The sequence below is a fragment of the Carcharhinus amblyrhynchos genome, chromosome 3 (assembly GCF_965287045.1).
Source record: "Carcharhinus amblyrhynchos chromosome 3, sCarAmb.v2.hapA, whole genome shotgun sequence".
In the NCBI taxonomy this organism is placed as follows: domain Eukaryota; kingdom Metazoa; phylum Chordata; class Chondrichthyes; order Carcharhiniformes; family Carcharhinidae; genus Carcharhinus; species Carcharhinus amblyrhynchos.
The window spans coordinates 26,036,030-26,057,149 of record NC_137326.1 but is presented as its reverse complement, the minus strand read 5'-3'; the positions used below and the strand labels follow the sequence as shown (position 1 = coordinate 26,057,149).

Below are 21,120 nucleotides of genomic sequence, written 5' to 3'. Positions count from 1 at the left end.
ACAAAAGGCTCTGCCCCCACACCTCTGTGTGACAAGGAATTCAAAGACTCACCACTTCAGAAGAAATTCCTCCTCATTTCAGTCTTAAATTGGTGCTGTTATAGTCTGAGAATATGCCCTCTGGTCCTAAACTCTCCTATGAGGGGGAACATCCTCTCAGCATTTACCCTGTCAAGCCCCTTCAGAATCCCATATGTTTCAACAAGATCCTCTCATTTGCCTAAATTCCAATGAGTAGGGTCCCAACTTGTTTAAGCATTCCTCAAAAGACAATTCCTCCATATCAAGAATCATTCTAGTGAACCTTCACTGAATTGCCTCCAGTGAAATAACTTTTCTTAAATAAGTGTACTAAAACTGCCACAGTGCTCCAGATGTTGTTTCACCAGTATCTTGTATAGTTGCAGCAAGACTTCCCTATTCTTATACTCCAACTGTCTCGAAATAAGAGCCAACATTCCATTAGCCCTCCTGATTCCCTGCACCCATGTGCTGGACTTTTGAGATTTTGTACACAAGTACCGCCAAGACTCTTTGTGTTGCAGCTTTCTGCAATTTTTCTTAATTTAAATAATACTCTGTCCTCCCTTCCGAAATGAGCAACTTCACATTTTCCCATATTATACTCCAAAAATATTCTCTCTCTAGCACTGATGCACAGTGGCAACAGTGTGCATCATATATGCAACACACTGCAGCAACTCAGCAAGACTACTTCAACAGCACCTTCCAAGTCTGTGACCTCTACCACCTAGAAGTACAAGAATAGAAAATGTATGGGAACACTGCCACCTGCGAGTTCCCCTCCAAGCCACATACCATCCTTCCTTCCCTATTGTGGGTCAAAATCTTGGAACTCCCCTCCTAACAACACTGTTCACCACTGCCACCTTGGGCAATTTGAGATGGGCAGTAGATGCTGGCCTTACCAGCAATGCTTGTATGCCATGAAATAATAAAAAATGTTTGCCGCTGCCTTGGATCGCCCTGGATTGGCTAATTGTATGTTGCATAGAAAACTTGACTCTTGTATTCTATTACAATTTGGCATTGACTAGATACTTGGCAATATCAATATCTAGAATGACAGACATTGTTTAATCCTTTAGTCTTTAACATTGCTCTTATCTGCTTGGCAATTTATGTAAATTATAGTTTATTTATTAGTCATAAGTAGGCTTACATCAACACTACAGTGAAGTTACTGTGAAAATGTAGTCACCACTATCCGGCGCCTGTTTGGATACACTGAAGGAGAATTTAGCATGGTCAACTAATACATGCTTAGTTTGATCTTGTTCAATTAGTCGATACAGCTATCCCTCATTTTGCACCCCAAATGTGTTCCTAAAAAAAAAGCTTCCTAAATGAAAAATGTGTAAAACATAAATCACTCCCCCGTGAAAAAAAAACATGTAATAAGATAGATTAAATTCTTGACTTTATAACCCTGTTGGCACTTTGAACTTAACTGGCTCCAAAATCCTCTAACTTACTAATTCTTACTAATTTAGTAATTCTTTCCATTTACTGCCCACTCGCTGCTTCCCTCCTGCTCCCCGCTCCCTGCTACCCAACTCTCCCGAGCCCTTGCTCACAGCAAGGATTTGGGAGCGGGAAGAGGCAAGTGGGAGGGTTGATGGGGCGGTGAGCAGAATGGAATGAGAGAATCAGGAAAACAGTAAATGGGAAGGGTAGGGAGGGAAACGGTGAGCAAGAGGGAGTGACTGGAGGGAGGGGCTGGCGGTAAGTGAAGAATCAATTTATTTTTTTTAATAAACACTAAGCAGTAATTGTGTGATTTTAAAAAGGAAAAAGAGACAACGAGACACTGATATCCAGGGCATGTCACTCACTTACAAACCCACTATTAGAAGTGCTTTGCCCTGGCAACAAATGTCCGTTGTGATGTTTCTGTGACAAAGTTCTAATAAAGGAGCATTTGAATCGAAACATTAGCTCTATTCTTTCCACAGAGGCTGTCACTTCCTGCTGAAATTTTACATGTAGAAACATAGGAAATAGGAGCAGGAGGCCATTCAGCTCTTCGAGTCTGCTCTGCCATTCATTATGATCATGGATGATCATCCATTTCAATAGCTTGAACGCTGTCTCCCGTCCATATTATTTGATCCCCTTCACCCAAAGTGCTATATATAACTCCTTCTTGAAAACCTACAATGCTTTGGCCCCAACAACTTCTGTGGAATTCCATAGCCTGCCCAATCTCTTGAGTGAAGAAATTTCTCTTCATCTCTGTCCTAAATGGTCTACTCTGTATCTTCAGACTGTAAGCCCTGGTTCTGGACACCGCACTACCAGAAACATCCTTCTTGTATCTACCTTGTCGAGTCCATTAGAATTTTATAGATTTTTATGAAATCCCCCCTTGTTTTTCTGAATCCAGTGAATACAATTATAATTGATTCAATCTCTCCATATAAATCAGTCTGGCCAACCCAGGAATCAGTCCGGTAAACCTTTGCTGCACTCCCTCTAGAGTAAGAACATCCACTCTCAGATAAGGAGACCAAAACTGCACACGTTATTCCAGGTGTGGCCTCACCAAGGCCCTGTATAATTGCAACAAGACATCATTGCTCCTGCACTTGAATCTATTTGCTATGAAGATCAACATACCATTTGCCTTTTGTTTTACTGCCTGCTTATCTTCAGCAATTGGTGTTTGAGGACACCCAGGTTTCATTGCATGTTCCCCGCTCCTAATAATGGCCATTCAGGTCTTCTGTCTTCCCATTTTTGCTACCGAAGTGGATAACCTCACATGTATCCAAATTATATTGCATCTGCCATTCATTTGCCCACAGACTCTGTCCAAATCACACCGAAGCACCCCTGCATTCTCTTCACAGCTTTGCGTCATCTGCAAATTGGATGGCATTACACTTTGTTTCCTCATCTAAATCATTAATATATAGAATGAATAGCTAGGGTCCTAGCACTGATCCTTGCAGTACCCCACCAGTCACTGCCTGCCATTTGGGGTGGCACGGTGGTCCAGTTATTAGCAGTGTTGCGTGGGTTTCCTCCGGATGCCCAGGTTTCCCCTCAGTCCAAAGATGTGCTGGTTAGGTGTATTGGCCATGCTAAATTCTCCATCAGTGTACCCAAACAGGTGCCTGAGTGTGGCAGCTAGAGGAATTTTCACAGTAACTTCATTGCAGTGTGAATGTAAGCCTACTTGTGACACTAATGAATAAACTTTAAACTTTAAAACTTTAATCTATAGGAACTGTTTCAGAGTCTATAGAATTTTGGAAGATGACCATCAATGCATCCACTATTTCTAGGCTCACTTCTTTAAGTACTCTGGGGTGTAGATTATCAGGTCCTGAGGATTTATTGACATTTTATCCCATCAGTTTCTCCAACACCATTTCTCTACTAACACTGATCTCCTTCAGTTTCTCCCTCTCACTGAACCCTGCGTTCCCCAACATTTCTGGTATCTTATTTCCGACCTCGTTTGTGAAGACAGAACTGAAGTATGTATTCAGTTGGTCAGCCATTTCTTTGTTCCCCAGCTTTCAGCATCCACAGTAATTTGCATCTATTTTATTGTAACACTGTTTCTCGATGGTTTAATTTACCTATTCAACTTACTGCAGTGTACTGTATTGGTTTTGCATTATACACAATATTTTCATGTCATGGTTAAACAAAGTAAGATCCAGCATTTAGATAAAGCTTGCAAATCAAATGGATCCAGCCATAGACAAGATTGAGTTGAGTAGAAATACAGCTTGCCATAGGTTGGCATTTTCTGATGATGTTCCCCCATTACAGGTTACAATTTGAACATGATGGTTGGACTATATTTAAAGAATTAAGACTTGTTTAAGACTTAAGATTAGATATTTTTATCGAACATTTTTTGTAACCTAGATATGCTTAGAAGCTCTCGAAACAATTTACTGGATCCAAATGTAAACCACATAATGCACAACTAATATACAATGTATTAAATTTAGCTGTGGTCACAAAGCAACTGTCATCCATTGTTTTGACATTTTGGGTCTTTCCTCTTATTTCTAACCTGATTAAAGTTGTATGTCTGGTGAGCAAGGTGTGATTTTAAAGGAAACAAAATAAATATAGAAAAAAATATACATTTGGAAAGAGGAGTCACAAAACAGTGCAATTTTTCAAGTAGAATCTTTAAATTACTTTTGTAATACCAACTGACATGGCTGATAGAAGCATAGAAAATAAGTGTAGAAGCAGGCAATTCGGCCCTTCGAGCTTGCACCACCATTCAACATGATCATGCAATTTCAGTATCATATTCCTGCTTTCTTTCCATACCCCTTGTAGCCACAGGGCCAGGTCCACCACCTCCTTGAACATATCTAAAGAACTGGCTCCAGCAGCTTTCTGTGGTAGAGAATTCCACAGGTTCACAACTCTCTGAGTGAAGAAGTTCTCCCTCATCTCATTCCTAAATGGCTTACTCCATATTCTTAGACTGTGACCCTTAGTTCTGGGCTTCCCCAACATTGGGAACATTCTTCCCGCATCTAGCCTGTCCATTATGATCCGTTCAAAACTTTCTGCATGGTCTGTTCACAGCCCAATTTGAATAATTGTAAATGTGTTTCTATGGTTACTGCTTATGTAACACTGTTCAGACAGGTTCATATGCAAATATATATAAGCAGCACAGCATAGCAAAGTACTCAAGCTGGTGTTTTTTGGTCATTCTTACAGATGGCCCAGTATTTAGCTGGATATATTGAATATAACTATTCATTTTTGAGTTTAATGTAGTATTTTTGAGAAAATCCACCAGAGCCCAAAAAGAGGAAGGAAACTGTGGAGGAGCTGAACATACCCACAGAAAGACATGTGCAGCATACACTCATTGCAATATAGCAAAATTAGCATTGGTACAATAGCACTCAATTCACTGCAACCATCCATTCATGTAAAATAAAATCATTGATATATTTAAGGTGGTAGAAGAAAATAAAGTGAATTATTTGATGAATTGTCTTACTTTTTGATCGTGTACTGCAGTACCTTGTACTCATGGTCACAAAACCACACTTTTTTTTAATCCGTTTTCAGTACTTCCTGTTTAAGCAACAAGGAAGCACAAGTCCAACTTTGTCGTTGAGCGACGTACGATATGTCTCTGAATGACAGGTTAAAAATGGAGTATAGTGAAGAAATTTTTCACCAAGCGTGCAGTTGAAACCTTACAGGTTGCTTTCAGGTATGTTATAGGTTCTTGCATTAGGCAGAAACCTGGAATCTGGTAAATGCAAGCTTGTTGCTGGTCTACTCTTGATGTTTATGAAGACACAAGGTGAATTGTAAAGAAGAACTTCAGCATTAAGTAACTCTCCATATTTTTATATATCAGTACCTCCTAAGCCTGTCCACCTCCAAGCCTTGTACTACGAAGAACAATTTCAGCTGATTCCTCCAGCCCCATCGAGGCCTCTGCCAGCGGACCCTAAGCTAACGAGGAGCTTGTATTCAAAGGCTGACAGCAAAGAGACCCCAGGGTTAACTTGTGTCTCCTCACTTATCGAGAAATTTGAAAGTGTCAGGTAAGCCACTCTGTCTACCTGCTTGCTGAGTTTTAAGAAATGTTATTGATGCATCTTGGCTGAGGTGTGATTTACTCCTTCCTTGTTGGAGTAGGTGAGATCACAGAGGGTGGGATCATAGCTTGCACCACTGCTGCTCTATTGTTTAAACACTAACTGAAATACTTTGTTTACATCTTGTGATCCAATTAAATGTATATTGGAAACAGTTTAAACAGATTCCCTGAAGGCTAAAATGGCAGCATTTTTATAGATGCTGTGTTGCTGCTTCACTGAAAAATGATCAATGCTCAAATCATTTCCTAAAACGTTGACCTTAAATTTCTAGCAAGAAATAGAATTTGTTGTCTTGTTCACAAACCAAATAGTAAAGTTGTACTGCTGTCCAAGGAAAGCATTTTCCCCTCAATTGAATCAGCTTTTAGCTACCTACACAGAGCTAATTTTGAATTATTTCCAATACCATTGCTCTTTATTCTATAAACAAATGAATCCATTGAATGATTCTCCAAGATAACATCCTGGGCCACCAAGTGGTAGTTTTTTTTACTTTACATTATTAAGCAAGCATTTCCATTTTTAAGGCAGAACCAATCCAGTGAGCAGAACCTTGATGTTGGTATTTAATTTTTATTTGAGCCAGTTATTGGGCAATGAGATGATCAGATATGGTTGTTTGGTTCATAAAGCTGTATCCAGCTTCAGTTTCCTGAAATGCTATGTAGAAATTGGAAATGAACAGCCCAGGGTTTTCTCTCTTCTGTAAATCTATGGATAATAATATTAGTAGTGTCCTCAAAAATTGATGATGTTAAATGTTGAGACTTATTTGATATAAAGCTATTATTTTTTCCTACTTTTTTAACATCTTGTAACTCCTGGATGTCAGCAAATTTGATGTGTGTATTATGGGGAAAAAGTCAAAAGTGATACAAATTTAGAAATTAATAGAAATAACTTAGAAATTAATGGAAATATAAATGAATGCAGACAGAATAGGCCAAAGATGACCTCCTGTAATGTAAATCCTTTGATGTTCCTAAACAATTTTTTGATGAACAGAGAATCTCCCCATGGATGCCATCTGATCTGCTGAGCATTTCCAGCATCTTGTATTCTCATTTCCAATTTCCAACATCTGTAGTGATTTTGCCTTTGTATTAGATTTAATGGGATCTGTTCAAGTGACTTATACCCACGTGAAATGTCAATGTGTTACTCACTGCAGGTTGCTAAGCCCAGAGTTCACTAAAAGAAATCAACTGATTTTATCCCTTAAAATGGAACGATCCCAAGACTCATCGGAATGTGCCGCATCTGACAGTGAATTGGAACCGGCTGGCTCAGCTGAGGGCACAACAGATAAAGCTGATTCGAGTGAACATGAAATTGGCATGGAGGTGATGGAACATTCAAATGAGGACAGTGTTACAGTGACAGAAAGTGATGTAAAAGACAGTGACTCTGCAGGCATAAGCAGGACTCAGGAGGCAAGTGCTGCAATTGGCGGGTCTACTCTAGAGCAAAATGGGAATGGTAAAATACCCAACAGGGACAGTGGGATTGACAGCCCCTCGTGTAGTGGGGAAGGTGAGGTTTTTCCCAATGAAGAAGGCATAGAGGAGAAAAAGAATGCCAGTTCTATGGACAATGGAAATGACACAGAGATCAAAACCGATGATGTTTCTGAAATACAACAAAAAAGGGATTCCACCCAGGAGGAAGATGATAGTGACATGGATGAGGGTAGCAGTGAGGAAAACGAAGCAGCAGAGGCATGTAAGATCGAACAGTCTGAAGCAATCAAGGTAAGATGTTATTTTCAGAGATTTTATCACGTGGAAGTGCATAAAGCAGCTGAACATGTCATACCAAATAGTTTGTTTTGCATGAGCAATGCAGCTTGGAATGCAAATATTAAGCATGTTTTCTCTCATGAAATCTTGACCTGCAGTCACAAGAAAATAATGAGAGAAATGCAGTTTGATGTAAAAGTTGCATTATTAGGAATAGTTCTAGTAAATATTGCTACAATGACTAAAGAAAATAATAGAGTAAACTTCAAGCAATTTCTTGGAGTTGGTGACTTAAGTATTCCTGAAGTATTTGCTTTCTGTTTACACACACAACTTGAAACTGGATAGGAACACACAGAGGGTTGGAAAATGCCTGTGTAGCGAGACAATGTAGCCTCTTCAGTCAGTTTTTCCTTCACTTCCGTCCTCAATTTCTTCTTTTCTTCTCTTCATCTGAACAATGGGTGCTGCAGAAACTGGTCAATCAGGAGACAGCACAATTGATCCTGGTGGTGGAATAATGACATTCTGACATGCTCCATCCAACAACAACATTTTACCAACCTATGGAGATGCAAGGATGGCATTATCATGACCATAAACACAAGAGATGGCCTACTCCTAAAGACAAAACAAAACTCAATGGTTATATAATTGTGGTTTATGAGTGGTTAGAACTATTGTTAAATGAACTATATAAGCCTTTTCCAAGGCTTTGAATTAGTAACAAGAACGAGGTTAATTGGAAGATTGTAGAAACCAATGAAGAGACAAAAAAATCATGCAGACTGAAGGTGGGTAATAAATCTTGTACATTGTATTATGGGTAATTGCAGGATTAAAGAGAATGGGAAATGTGACCCTTAAAATCAATTTTTAAAGACATTGTAAAATATATAGATGTGCTAGTTATGTTTAATCAATATTTGTGTTTTTGCATTCATAGCAGAGAAGTAGGATACAATGTCAACTGTACAGAGATCTGCAAAAATTAGTGAGGGAGAGATGCTTGAAGACATTGATATAGTTATAGAAATGATCTGTAATGGCTTAAAAAAATGAGAGTTAAGTAGTGCATGTGGTATTTCAAGCTGACTCTGCCGTTCAAGAAGATTATAGCTGATCTACCTCAACTCCACATCCCTGCACCATCCTCGAATCCCTTAATTACCTTAATTGGCCTTAGTCTTGGACTCCATACAGAACCTCAAAGGAATAATCTCTGGATTATCATCTGAACCACAAGAAAATTGGCATTGGGTAAATAAGATTAGTAAGTTAAATACATGGCTCAAAGATTGGCATGGGAAGAATGTGCTTTCATTCATAAGGCACAAGCACTAGTACAGGGGAAAGTGGGAGTTGTATTGTTGAGCATCTTAATTTGAGCTGTGCTGGGACCAATGTTGTGTGAGCTGTTTATCTACGACAGTAGAGAGAGTTGTAAACTAAACTGTGAAGGGGAGGGAACACGTGAGGGAGGATGTGGTCAATTAAAGGAAAAGCCAAGGCAATAGAGTAAGTTAGTGATAGAATAAGGTAGCAATAAGGGTAATGATAATCAGAACATGGCAAAAAAGGACAGAATGTACAGGTTTAAGAGCATGCCAGGAATCGAGGCCTGAGTTAACAAAAATAGTAAAAAGACAGAAAGTGAAGTACCTGACTGCATGTCACATTTGTAACAAAATGGATGGATTGACAACTCAAATAGAAGTAAATATGTGTGACCTGATAGTCATTACAATTTGTGGCTACAAGGTGACCAAGGCTGGGACCTAATGTTTCTGAAGGAAAGGAAACTAGGGAAAGGTCATGGATTGCTCTGTTAATTGAGGATGCCATTCATAGTGAGGAATGACCTTGGGTTCTAAAGCTCAAAATGCTGAATCAGCTTAGGTAGAATTAAGAAATAGTAAAAGTAGTGTGTCACTTGTGGCAGTAGTGCATAAGTCCCTTAACAAAACTACACTGCAGGATGAAGTATTTAGAAAGAAATAATACAGGCTTTTAAATAAGATACTTTGATAATCATGGGTGATTTTCATCTCCCAATAGATTGGATGAATCAGATTGGCAAAGATAGCATGGGAGATGAGTTTGTAGTATGTTTTCAGGACAGTTTTTAAGAGCAGCACATTTTGTAGATGAATTGGCTTGAAATCTGTAAAAGGAAATTGCTGGAACTTATTATTAATGAGTTTATAGTTGGGCCCTTAGAAAATCTTAATGCAATCAGGCAGAGTCAACATGGTTTTATGAAAGGGAAATCATATTTGATTTTACTAGACTTCTTTGAGGAAGTACAAACAACATGACAGGCAAAGGGGAATCTGTAGATGTACTGTTCTTGGATTTCCAGGAGGCATTTGATAAGGAGACATCTGACTCTTAGTTACCTGATTAGAGGTTTAGATAGGGTGGATAGTGATAGCCTTTTTCCTCGGATGGAGAATGCTAGCACGAGGGGGCATGGCTTTAAATTAAGGGGTGGTAGTTATAGGACGGATGTCAGGGGTAGGTTCTTTACCCAGAGGGTGGTGAGGGATTGGAATGCTCTGCCTGCTGCGGTTGTAAATGCGCCTAGTTTGGGGGCGTTTAAGAGATCTATGGATAGGTTTGTGGACGAAAAGGGATTGGTTTAGATTAGTGGGTCAGTGTTTTTTTTTTAGAAAAACTGGTCGGCGCAACATCGTGGGCCAAAGGGCCTGTTCTGCGCTGTTATGTTCTATGTTCTATGCTTCCTGTCTCCCTTCTTTCTAGAATAGAAGAGTTACATTTACCATTTTCAGTCTGATGGGACCTTTTCTGAATCTGTAGAGCATATTGGAAAATTACAACCAATGCATCTACTATTGCTGCAGTCACTTCTTTAAAGATCTGAGGATGAAGTCCATCAGGCTTTGAGGAGATTTTAGTTTTAATAATTTTCTTAGTACCCTTTCCCTAGTGAATGTGATTGTTTCTGGTTTCTCCATCTCTTGCTTACTATGCAAAATAAGAGTTTATGGTAGGGGTAACAAATGGCTCGGCTGAAGAGATGGATGATATGGTTGTTAAATTTACTGATGACACACAGAAAGGTAGGAAAGTAAGTTATGAAGGAGCCTGCAAAGGTTATAAGGAGTCTGCAAAGGGATTTCGATAGGCTATGTGAGTGGGGGGAAAAATGGCAATTGGAATATAATGTCTGAAAATGAGAACTTGTCCATTTTGGCTGGAAGAATAGAAGCACATTATTACAATAGGGAAAGATTGCAGAACTCTGAAGTATAGAGGGATCTGGGTACCCTAGTATATGAATCACAAAAGTCTGGTATGCAGGTACAACAAATGATTAGGAAGGCAAATAGAATGTTGGTGTTTATAGAGTCATAGAGGCTTACAGCATGGAAACAGGCCCTTCGGCCCAACTTGTCCATGCTGCCCTTTTTTTTTTATCCCTGAAGCTAGTCCCAATTGCCCACATTTGGCTCATATCCCTCTATGCCCATCTTACCCATGTAACTGTCTAAATGCTTTTTAAAAGACAAAATTGTACCCGCAAGGGAAAGGAAGATAGAAGTATGGATGTTTTACACATTCAAGTGTTGTGTACAGTTTTGATCTCCTGACTTAAAGGATTTAACTGTATTAGAAGCACAAATAAGGTTCATTCGATTGATTCCTGGATGAGGGTGTTATCTTATGGGGAAGGATGGGATAGGTTGAGCCTATATCCATAGGAGTTTCCAAGAATGAGGGATGACCTTATTGAAACATACAAGATCCTGAGAGGACTTGAGAGAGTGGATGTTGAAAGGATGTTTCCCTTTGGGGAAGACTAGAACTACGTGACACAGTTTAAAAGTCAAGGGTCTCCCATTTAATATGGAGAAGAGAGAATTGTTTTTCTGAATATCGTTATTATGTGAAGTTCTCTTCCCCAGAGAATCATGGAAGTGGGGGTCATTGAATATTCTTGAGGCTGAGTTAGATAATGATTGATTACCAAGTCGGTCAAAGATTATAAGGGATAGTTGAGACCACAATCAGATCGGCAGTGATCTTACCAGTGTAGAATATAGAATAGGTTTGAGGGACCGAATGGCTTGTTCTTGTTTCCAATTCTATGCACATATAAATAAAAGCTAAATACTATCAATGCTGGAAATCTGAAACAAAAACTGAAAATGCCGGAAAAACTCGGCGGATCTGCCATACCCATTGTTTTTTTGCCAACATTTTCTGCTTTTATTTTGAATGCATGTAGGTTCATAGAACAACTGAGACTCCTGGAGCTTTCTGGGGGAGACAATTCCAAAGATCTAAAGTCCCCTTGAGTGAAACAATTCTTCATCTCAGTCATAAATGGATGACCACTAATGTATAGAACAGAATCATGAACCCCTGCAGCACAAGAGGTGGCCAGTTGGCCCATCAAGTTTGCACTAAAACTCCTACAAAGCATCCCACCCAGGCCCTATTCCCATAAACTCCATATTCTCCTCCTTATTCCCCCTCATCTATAAATCCTGGGACACCTAAGGGGCAAATCAGTATGGCCGTTCCATCTAACCTGCATATCTTTGGACTGTCGGATGAAACTGGAGCATCCAGAGGAAACCCACACAGGCACGTGCAAACTTCACGTAGACAGTGACCCGAGGCTGGAATTGATCCAGGGGACTGGCGCTGTGAGGCAGCAGGGTTAACCACTGTGCCACTTATTCTAAGACTGTGACCTAATGATCTAGATTCGCAGTCAAGGGAAACATTTTTTTAACAGCTACTCTCTCTAGCCCTTTAAGAACATTTGTTTCAATGAAGTTACCTCTCATTCTTCTGAATGCCAGGGAAAATAGGCCTAGACTGCGCAGCCTCTGCTCATAGGACAGTCCACTCACCTGTGGAGCAAGTTGGATGAATCTTCACCGCAATCCTGCTCAGGAAAATATATTTCCTTCCTTAAATACGGAATCTAACATTTCGCATACTCCCAACCAGGCACTCACTGGCCCACGGGTGGTATTGGTTGCTCCCATATCAAGACCCTCTCTAGACTTCAAGTCCCCAACATCCTGGCCCCATTTACCTTGCTGTGTTGGCTGTGCAGGTTTCTCAGCTGGGTGCAGTCCTAACCGTGTCCTCCCCTCCCGCTGCTGTCTTGGACAGCCAGCAGCCCATTAGCTACAGGGTGCCAAGAAATCTAGTAAGGGCTTCTACCAAATGGCTGAGCCAGGGTTGTTCCCCGTCTTTCTGACCCATCATCGGAGTCGTCGCTGTACTGACAAAATCCAGCCCAGTCAGCGAGTGAGACATAATCTTGTGGATGATAGAAATCGGAAATAAAAAGAAAATGGTGGAAATACTCAGGTAAGGCAATGAATGTGGAGGAAAAAAAGAATGAATATCTCAGGTTGATGTGTTTTCATCAGAACGGACTAGAAGAGAACCAGATTGATCACTAAAGAGACAGAGGAAGGGAAAAGTAAAAACCAAAAGAAGAATGAGCCTGTGAGCCAGCAGAAAAGTGAATCAGAAAGTTTTCTATAGGCATATCAACAGTGAAAGGATAGCAGGAGGAGGAGTATGGCTAACTGGGGATTAGAAACGGTGTTACGCATAGAAACAGAAAACATAGCTGAGGTACTAAATTGGTACTTAACATCTGTTCTTATTAAGGAAGAAGATGCTGCCTAAGTCATGGTAGAAGTAAAAGCAGTTGAGGCAGTGACTGGGCTAAAAATGAAGAGGTGATATTAGATTGGTTGGCTGTACTTGAGATGTATCCATGGGTACCGAGAAAGGGTGGAAATCGCAGAGGTACTGCCCATAATCTTCCAATCCTCCTTAGATACTGGGGTGGTGCCAGAGGACTGGAGAATTGCAAATGTTGTTCCTCTGTTGCCGAAAAGATGCGAGGATAAAGCCCCATAATTACTGGACCAGTAAGTTTAGCCTCCTTGCTGGGAAAGCTGTTCAAAACTATAATTTGAGAGTACCAGTCACTTGGAAAAATGTGGACTAATTAAGGAAGTCTGGCACTGAATTTTTTTTTGAGGGAAAATTTGAGATTAACAACTTGCTTGAGTTTTTGATGATAGCAATGCAGTTGATTTAGTGTACACTGACTTCTAAAAATGTAATAAAATGCCACATGACAGGCTTCTATGAAACCCATGGAAAGTGGCAGCATGGATATGATATTGGCTGATTGAATGTTAACAAAGGAATGGTACCTGACCACCTTGGAGCAACACTGGGGGTGGCTTCCCTTACATTATAGTCCTACTTGACACTTGAGTCACTTTTGAGTTTCCATGATTATAGTTTTAGGCTATTTATTGTTCTTGTTTGCACTATGTTTAGGTAGTAATATTGAGGAACATCCAGAATTCTTAGTGCAATATTATACATGGTTGTTGAAGAGTGGACAGCGATAGATCGTATAATAGGAAAGAAGAGATTTCGTTTTCAGCTGATTTTTGATACTGGTTTCGTCTTCCTTAATGAAAGCAAGTGAGACTTTCTTTCTCCTGTTCTCTTTAATGTGTTTATGTTCATTGACCCATAGTTAGTTGATGGCATTCAATTCTTAAAAGTTGAACTTTTTATCAAAAAACATTGGTGCATAAAGTAATTGTGGCTAGGATAGAGTCAGAGAATATATAGCACAGAAAAAGACCCTTTGGCCCATTGCATCTGCACCGGTCAAAATCAAGCCACCTCATTATTTTGATCCCATTTCCCAGCACTTGTATAACTTCGCAGCACAGCTGCACATCTAAGTACTTAAATATATTATGAGGGTCTCTTCCTCTGCCACTCTTTTAGGCAATGAGTTCCTGATGTCCTCCACCCTTCAGGTGAAAATGTTTTTCCTCAAATCCCCTCTAACCTCCTGTCCCTTACCTTAAACCTATGCCCTCTGGCCATTGACCCCTCCACCAAGAGGACAATTCCTTCCTGTCTACTCTATCTATGCCCCTTATAGTTTTATACATCTCAACCATGCCCCAGTCCCACTCCTTCAATCTCCTCTGCTCCAAGTAAAACAACCCCAGTTTATTCAATCCCTCTTCACAACTCAAACTCTCCATTCCAGGGGTAATATCCTGGTAAATCTCCTCTGCACCCTTTCAAGTGTTATCACATCGGTCCTATGATGGGGATTCCAGAAATGTACACAATATTCTAGCTTTGGCCTAACCAATGTTTTATATAGTTTTACAAACTGTCTTGTTTTTTATTAATCCATTCATGGGACATGGGTATCGCTGGCTGGTCAGCATTTATTGCCCATCCCTAGTTGTCCATGAGAAGGTGGTGATGAGCTGCCATCTTGATCACTACAGCTCACCCATGTGCTTTGACCCACAATGCCATTGTGGGGAGTAGAATTTGAAGGTGGTGGTATTCCCAGGTATCTGCTTCCCTTGTCCTTCTAGATAGAAGTGGTCACGGATTTGGAAGATGCTATCTAAGGATCTTTGAATTGGTGCAGTGCATCTTGTAGATAGTACAGACTGCTGCTCCTGAGCATCGGCGTGGAGGGATTGGATATTTGTAGATGTGGTGCCAATCAAGCGGGTTGCTTTGTCCTAGATGGTGTCAAGCTTTTTGAGTGTTGTTGGAGCTGCATCCATCCAGGCAAGTGGGGAGTATTCTATCACACTCCTGACTTGAGTATTGTTCTTAAACCCGATGCCTCAGCCATTAAAGGCAAGTATACCTTCTCAACAGCCTGGGATACATTTCATCCGGCTATGGAGATTTATCTACTTTTAACTCCGTCAGATCACTTGAACCTCCTCTGTTAGTTTATTTAATTGTATCATAGTCCTCTCTTTGATTTCTATAATCTACTCTGGCCAACTCGTATCTGATCTTACTAAAATCTGCCTTCCCCCGGTTTAGATCTTGGATTTCAGGTCCATCCTTGTCCCTTTCCTTAGCAATCTTTAATCCAAGGGAGTTATGATCACTATCTTCAAAATGCTCCCCTGTTGATACTTCAACCACTTGTGCCGCTTTGTTACAGTACATTAAGTCCAGGGCCACCCCTTTCTACACACTGGCTTAAAATGGATGCATTTGGTGAAAGGGTGCATTTTAAGAATTCCACTCCCTCTAAACATTTCACTCTTTGGCTACCTCAGTTAATGCTGGGGAAGTTGAAATCCCCCACTATTACTGCCCTATAACCTTTACACTTTTCTGAAACTTGCCTACGTTTCTGCTCTTCTATTTCTCTTGGACTTTTAGGGGGCCTGTAGAACACTCCCAGCAATGCGATTGTCCCTTTTTGGTTTTTAAGTTCTATTCGTATGACTTTATTTGAAGAGCCCTTTAAGATGTTACTTTGGGTAATGAATACAGTATTGTGTTTCACACACTGGAAATATCAAGAGGTCTGAGTGACAAATATTACTTGAGTTTTAACATTAAATGGAACAAAAATGTACAAGTGTGGGTTTATCAATGTGAAAAAAACAACAGGAGGCCCAGTGGTAAATGGCACAAACCCCCACTCCATTGTCTGTACATTTGGCAGAAACTATTAGAAAAATAAACAATTAATCTTACTGCTGAGTGAGCTGTGTGAGAAATGGCACGAAGAGATTAGGAGAACATTTAACTTATCAAGTCTCAAACATCTTGTCAGAGTTTTACGATGGAGTAATATTTAATTGCCACTGTTATAGAATAGAAAGATAGTAATATTTAACTGCCTCTGTCAAAGAATAGATTTATGACAGATCAGTTTGAGTAAAGTGTATTTAATTGATAATCTATCCAACAGGTATATTGGTATTACCCTGGGAGCTATGTATTTAACCAGTTTTCTCCCCTTAAACCCTAAAGCTGGAGCTGTGCTAGATTTATAGGTGTTATGTACCCTCCAGTACTTACCAGAGTGATTATTCTTAATACATGAGCTTTGATCTTGTAAATCATTTATACAGTCACTGGGGAGAGGTTGAATGTGCCACATATTAGAAACTTCAGCTAACCATCCTCCTCCTAACTCTGAAATGCCAAGTCCTTTACTTTTATCTTAACTGAGATCAGCTAATGCAGCAAAAATTGAACAAGTAACCATCTTGTGTGCATTGTTTCGTGGCACAGGCATTTGCATTGGGGCCACTGAACAGCTGTTCTTCTTGAGTCAATCAAACAAATTTAAACTTGGTGTTTTTAAAGCTGCAGAATGAAAATGGTGATTTGCATCTACTCAAAACTAAGTTGAAGCAATTTCGCTTGACTTATGGATTGTAACAGCAGGAAGTAGCTTGTAACTGAGAATATAGCGAGGGTTTCTGACTTAACCATCCTTTCAGGCAGTGAGCTCCAGACTTCCACCACCCTCTGGGTGAAAAGGTTTTTCCTCAATTCCCCTCTTAGCCGTCTCCGTTTTACTTTAAATCTCTGTCCCCTGGTTATTAATCCCTCTACAGGAAGTCACAGTTTGTAATGGAAAAAATAAATGGCTTGCTGCCAACCCACAGCATTGTCTAGTCCATTACTCTGAATTCAGACATGCTAGTTTAGAACATCCCACTGCCAGGACCATTGTTCACTCTGTTACTCTCACGCTTAACCCATTGAGTTTTTACGCCATTGTTTGCTTTGCAGATTTGTTGCTGGAGCTTCATGCCTTTTGCAACATAAGACTATTCCTAGCTGTTCTTCTGTCTATTAAAATCCATTAACCTCAGCCTGTCCTAACTGATATTCAATCCTGCTTGTCCATGACACTCTGGTTCTCACTGATCTAAGTTGGACTATCATTCCGTTCCCCACTCCCACCAGCATCTCAAATTTAAAAGTCTCATCTTTGTGTCAATATCTGTTCCATTCTCTTATTATGTTCAGGCTTGCTGGTATTGGCCTGTGATGCTCCCTCCTCCCTTTGTCCCACTATTCCTCTCCCTGGAATTGCCTCTATAAACACCTCTGCCACTCCACTGCCCTCCTCTTCACTTCTCTAACCAGTCTTCCTACTTTCCCCTTCTTTGGTTCAAGGTTTATTAGTGCTGTGTTCCCTAAACTATGGTTGGGACAAGAGTTTGCTCGATCTTTAAGTGTAACACCAGGTTGTTAATCTAAGAGGACAGAGTTGGTCAGTTTTACACAATTGACCCACCAAAGTAGCTTTTGCTGATGTTGGTGAACTTGACGATCCTACTGGAAGGAATACCTGCACATGTATAAAGATGGTTGTACTGGAGCTGTGTGAAATGCTGGTGAGGTCACAGCTAAAGTACTGTGTGCAGTTCTGGTCACCACATTACAGGAAGGATGTGATTGCACTGGAGAGGGTGCAGTGGAGATTTACCAGGTCACTGTCTCCCTGAGTTGAAGGGTCTGAGATATGAAGAGAGATTGGATGGCCTGGGGCTGTTTTCCTTGGAGCATCAAAGGGGACCTGATAGTAGTATATGAGGTTATGGGAAAGGGAACATAGGGTGGATGGGAAGGCATTTTTTAATTTGTAGAGGGGTCAATATCAGGGGCATATATTTAAAATAAAAGACAGATGGTTAAGAGGGGAATTGAGGAGAGTGTTTTTCACGAAGGTGGTGAAGTCTGAAACATGCTGCCTGAAAGGGTGGTTAAATCAGAAACCCTTATTTGAGAAATATTTAGATATTCATTTGTGCTGCCATAATGATCAGGGCTATGGGCTGTTAAGTGCTGGAAAATGGGATTAATGCAGTCTGATCTTTGTAGACCGATGTGAACATAAGGGGCTGAATGGACGTACTTAGAGTCAGAGAGATTTACAAAATGGAAACAGGCCCTTCGGCCCAACTTGTCCATACCACCCAATTTTTACCACTAAGCTAGTCCCTATCATCTGCATTTGGCTCATATCCCTCCATACCCATCTTACCCATGTAACTGTCTAAACGCTTTTTAAAAGACAAAATTGTACCTGCCCCTACTACTACCTCTGGAAGCTTGTTCCAGACACTCGCCACTCTCTGTGAAAAAAACTGCCCCTCTGGATCCTTTGTATTTCTCCCCTCTCACTTTAAACCTATGTCCTCTAGTTTTAGACTCCCCTACCTTTGGGAAAAGATGTTAACTTTATCTGTGCCCCTCATTATTTTACAGATCTCTACAAAATCACCCTAAGCCTCTGACCCTCCAGGGGAAAAAGTCTCAGTCTATCCTAGTAAATCTTATTTGCACTCTTTCAAGTTTAATAATATCCTTTTTATAATAAGGTGACCAATTGTGGTATTCCAAGTGTGGCCTTACTAGCATTTTGTACAACTTCAATAAGATGTCCTAACTCCTGTATTCAGTGTTCTGACCAATGAAACTAAGCATGCCAAATGCCTTCTTCACCACCTTGTCCACCTGCAAGGAGCTATGAATCTGTACTCCTAGATCTTTTGTTCTATAACTCTCCCTAACGCCCTGCCATTAACTGAGTAGGTCTGGCCCTGATTTGATCTACCAAAATGCATCACGTCACATTTAGCTAAATTAAACTCCCTCTGCCACTGGCTCAATGGGTCAAGATCCTGTTGCAATCCTAGATAACCTTATTCGTGGAGGGTTGAATGGGCCGCCTTCTCTGCTGTAATGTCTATGAATCTATATGGCATGGAAACAATTTTCAAAATGATCTCTTAGAAATTGAGATGTAGAGAATTGTTAAATACTTTTTTTTTGAATCCTTTGTTTTGTTTTGAATACATATTGGTCAAAAAGTCCCTGAATTGTGTCTTCGTCACTAGAGCATTTTAAAAACTGCCAGTGACCTATTTATCCTGTTCTGAGTGAAGACAGTGACAGAAAGGAAGTTACTGCAACATTAACTTGTGGTTTTTTTGTCTGAATTTAGTTAAGTTTGAAAATGCAGGGAGGTATGTTTTGCATATGTCCTGGCCTGGAGGAATTGCCTAACTAATGCAAGTGTAAATGTGGCTTTATTATCAGACTTGAAAAGGTTTGAGTAGACCAAGCCTGTTTTCCTTACAGCTCCGAACAATATTGAAACATCAGGCCGAATCTTCCAGTATCGGAGACTGGATATACAACTGAAAGGTGTATGTTAGGATTGGGGTGGGGGGAACACAGTGGAATTACTGGGGCGTGGATGTACATGCAAATTGCCCAGGAAGTTTCAATTACTTAGAACTGATTAGATGTTATTTTTTAACTGAACTATTCTTTCAATAGCAAGCACTGATATGGAAGAGGCAGGTGTAATGCGATACAAAATCCTATGCATTTTAGTTTACAAGCAGCTCTTGCTGCTATATCAAACTTGAAGAGTTGTAGAACAATCTCTGCTAACCTCCTTATTTGTGGCTCTTCAGTGTTCTTTTGGAATAGCCATAAGTTGAGAGCCCACAGGGGCGGCATGTGGCACAGTGGTTTGCATTGCTGTCTCACAGCACCAGGAACTTGGATTTGATCCCCGTCTCAGGTCACCGTCTGCGTGGAGTCTGCACATTCTCCCCATGTCTGGGTTTCTTCCAAGTGCTCTGGTTTCCTCCCACAGAGCGAAGGACATGCTGGTTAGGTGCATTTGCCATGCTAAATTCTCCCTGCATGTACCCAACCAGACACCAGGGTGTGGCGACTCGGGGATTTTCACATTAACTTCACGTAAAGTTACTTGTGACACTAATAAGTAAACTTTTTAAAACTCCATATGCATTGCAAGGGGTCATCTTTCCATCCATTCTGTTTTTTTTCCCCCAACATGATAAACTTACCATGTGGCAGCTATTAGTGTACAAAAGGGGCATGTCCTGTCTTTCCCCAACTCTGCTCTGTTCCAACACGGGTTCTCTGCTGAACATTTCTGTCAAAGTGGGGCTCGGAAAACCCTGAAAGTAATGCACAGCAGCATTTGAACTGGAATATGTGAGCACAGCAGTGATCATTGCCACTGCTCAGAAGAACCAGGCCTGTTGGTTCTCAAGGACTTATCCGGGTAGATACTGGGAGGTTGTTTCCCTTGATTGATGTGTCCAAACATATGGATCATGATTTTAGAATAAAAAGTTGGCCATTTAGGACTAAGCTGAAGAGAGATACCTTCACTCAGGGGGGCCTGAATCTTGTTGTCACAAGTAGGTTTGCATTAACACTGCAATGAAACAAAGATTAGTAGATTTTTGTATACAAAGGGAATCAAGAGTTAAGGGATAGTATTGGACGGTATAATCAGTAGAAAATAAGTAAGATTAGCATGATCGTGTTGAATGGTAGAATTAGATAGGAATCAAATAACGATGGCACAATGGAAGGATATAATCGGAGAACTGGGCGGCACGGTGGCACAGTGGTTAGTATGGCTGCCTCACAGCACCAGGGAGCCAGGTTCAATTTTTGCCACTGTCTGTGTGGAGTTTGCATGTTCTCCCTGTGTCTGCATGGGTTTCCTCCGGGTCCTCCAGTTTCCTCCCACAGTCCAAAGATGTACAGATTAGGTGGATTGGCCATGCTAAATTGTCCCTTAGTTTCCTAAGGTGTGTAGGTTAGTGAGATTAACCATACAAAACTCGCGGGGTGAGGTGGGGGTAGGAGGGAGTGTTGGGTAAGATGCTCTTTTAGAGAATCAGTGAAGACTCGATGGATCGAATGGCCTCCTGAACTGTCCCTGCTTCTCTGCTTCTAACAGGAGAAACATGCTAACCATATCAACCTGTTAATAAGGAAGGACCGTAAGACCTCACAGATATAGAAGCAGTGAATGGGATGCTTATGTCATGTATATCTCCTGGTTTATAAAACAA

The 21,120-nt window shown here is 40.6% G+C and overlaps 1 protein-coding gene across 1 annotated transcript in view; it reads left to right on the top strand.

Annotated features, from left to right (window-relative positions):
• The first annotated feature begins 5,478 nt into the window (after positions 1-5,478).
• Positions 5,479-21,120, top strand: part of LOC145337651 (FYVE, RhoGEF and PH domain-containing protein 3-like) — a 95,710-nt gene continuing 80,068 nt past the window's right edge. The window contains exons 1-2 of the mRNA XM_080182471.1: positions 5,479-5,576; positions 6,805-7,384. Of these exons, the coding sequence (XP_080038597.1) occupies positions 6,857-7,384 (528 nt within the window). The 5' untranslated portion in view covers positions 5,479-5,576; positions 6,805-6,856. The remainder of the gene's footprint in view (positions 5,577-6,804; positions 7,385-21,120) is intronic.